This window comes from Oxyura jamaicensis, unplaced genomic scaffold, assembly GCF_011077185.1.
Source record: "Oxyura jamaicensis isolate SHBP4307 breed ruddy duck unplaced genomic scaffold, BPBGC_Ojam_1.0 oxyUn_random_OJ71733, whole genome shotgun sequence".
Lineage (NCBI taxonomy): Eukaryota > Metazoa > Chordata > Aves > Anseriformes > Anatidae > Oxyura > Oxyura jamaicensis.
The window spans coordinates 1-1,958 of NW_023310667.1; the positions used below are offsets into that span (position 1 = coordinate 1).

At 70.3% G+C, this 1,958-nt stretch overlaps 1 protein-coding gene across 1 annotated transcript; it reads left to right on the forward strand.

The window, feature by feature from the left end:
• Positions 1-77: 77 nt before the first annotated feature.
• LOC118159704 (signal-transducing adaptor protein 2-like) lies at positions 78-1,920 on the forward strand (the record flags this gene model as incomplete). The annotated part of the gene is made up of 4 exons (XM_035314267.1): positions 78-190; positions 799-939; positions 1,032-1,101; positions 1,824-1,920. Coding segments are annotated over 4 exons (421 nt in total), but the record flags the coding sequence as incomplete, so codon positions are not given.
• Positions 1,921-1,958: the final 38 nt, after the last annotated feature.

A 1,958-nucleotide genomic window follows, 5' to 3' on the forward strand; every position in this document is an offset into this window, starting at 1 on the left:
CCCCCCCGGGGGCTGGTGGCCCTGGGTCCCCGCGGCGGGGGCCCTGCCGTGCCCGGTGCGCTGCGTGCCCCCTGCAGATGAAGGTGCCCTCGGACCTGGTGCTGCTGCCCGGCCACAGGTTCCAGCTGCTGGCGGCCCTGCAGGAGGAGCAGGAGCGCCGCGCCGTCCCCAGGGAGCCGCTGGTCCCGCCGTGAGTTACGGGGCCGGGGGACAGGGGACGTCGCCGTGCTCACTGGGCTGTGCTGGGGGCAGTGGCCGGACCTGGCTCGGGGGGGACACAACATGGCTCGGGGTGGTCCAGCCCGGCTCAGGGTGACATGAGATGGCTCGGGGTGACACGATGCGGCTTGGAGGGCCTGGCCTGGCTCGGGGTGACAGAGCACAGCTCGGGGTGACGTGACATGGCTCGGGGTGACATGATGTGGCTCGGGGTGACACGACATGGCTTGGGGTGGACCAGCCCAGCTCAGGGTGCCATGACGTGGCTTGGAGTGGCCTGGCCTGGCTCGGGGTGACAGAGCACAGCTCAGGGTGACGTGATGTGGCTCAGGGTGGCCTGACATGGCTCGGGGTGACACGACATGGCTTGGGGTGGCCTGGCACAGCTCAGGGTGACAGGACACGGCTCAGGGTGACAGGACACGGCTCAAGGTGACATGACAGCTTCGGGTGGCCCAGCACAGCTCAGGGTGACACAATATGGCTTGGAGTGGCCTGGCACAGCTCGGGGGTGACACGACACGGCTCGGGGTGACACGACACGGCTCGGGGTGGGTGACACGTCCCGGTTGCCCCCAGCTTTCCCAGCTGCTTCTACAACGTGTCACGGGGGGAGGCCGAGCGGCTGCTGGAGCGCAGCACGGGCGGCGGGAACATGGTGCTGCGCCCCGGGGGGCACGGCCACGGCTTCTCCATCACCACGCGCCAGACGCTGAACAAGTGAGCGGGGGCCGGGGTCGGGGCTGGATGGCACCGGGGGGAGGGGGGGGGGGGCTCGTCCCGGGCCCCCACGGGTCCCCCCCCCCCGGCAGCACGGCTCTGATCAGGCACTACAAGGTGATCGACCTGGGCCAGGGCTACTGCATCAACATGGAGACGCCAGTGAGTGACGGGGGCAGAGCTGGGCCGGCCCTGGGGACAAGGGACCCTCCCCACCTGTGGCCCTGGGGACAGGACCTGCAAGGGATGGGACCCCCCCCACACACACAGCCCAGGCTGGGGTTTAAGGGCTTGGGACCCCCAAGGGATTGGACCCCCCACCCCCACCCCAGGGGGCTGGGACACGAGGATTGGGACCCCCAGAAGCTGGGATGCTTGGGGGCTGGGACCCCCAAGGGGCTGGGACCTGAGGGGATGGGACACAAGGGACTGGGACCCCAGCTTCTAGGGCACTTGGGGGCTGGGACCCCCGAGGGGCTGGGATCCAAGGGATTGGGACCCTCAGCAGCTGGGACACAAGGGATTAGGGACTCCCAAGGGATTGGGACCCCCCCCCAAGGGACTGGGACCCCCCAAGGGGCTGGGATCCAAGGGATTGGGACCCCCCCCCATGTGATTGGGTCCCCCCCCCAAGGGATTGGGACCCCCCCCCAAGGGACTGGGACCCCCAAGGGGCTGGGACTCGAGGGACCAGGTCCCCCAAGGGGCTGAGACCCCCCCCCCAGGGCCTGGCACCTCCTCACGGCTGGGTCCCCCAAGTACTGGACCCCCCAGGGCTGGGACCCCACGGGCTCCGGGTGATGTGGGGCTACGGGCAGGGAGCCGGGGGGCTGCGGGGGCACCCGTGGGGATCCCCACGTGCCCCCCTGTGCCCCCCCCCCCAGCACTACTGCTCCTCGCTGGCCAAGGTGGTGCAGTACTTCGTGGAGATGAGCAAGGGCAGCCTGCAGCCCCTGCACTCGGAGTACAACCAGAAGCTGGGTGGGCATTCAGCGGGGATGGGGTGCATGGGGGGGGGG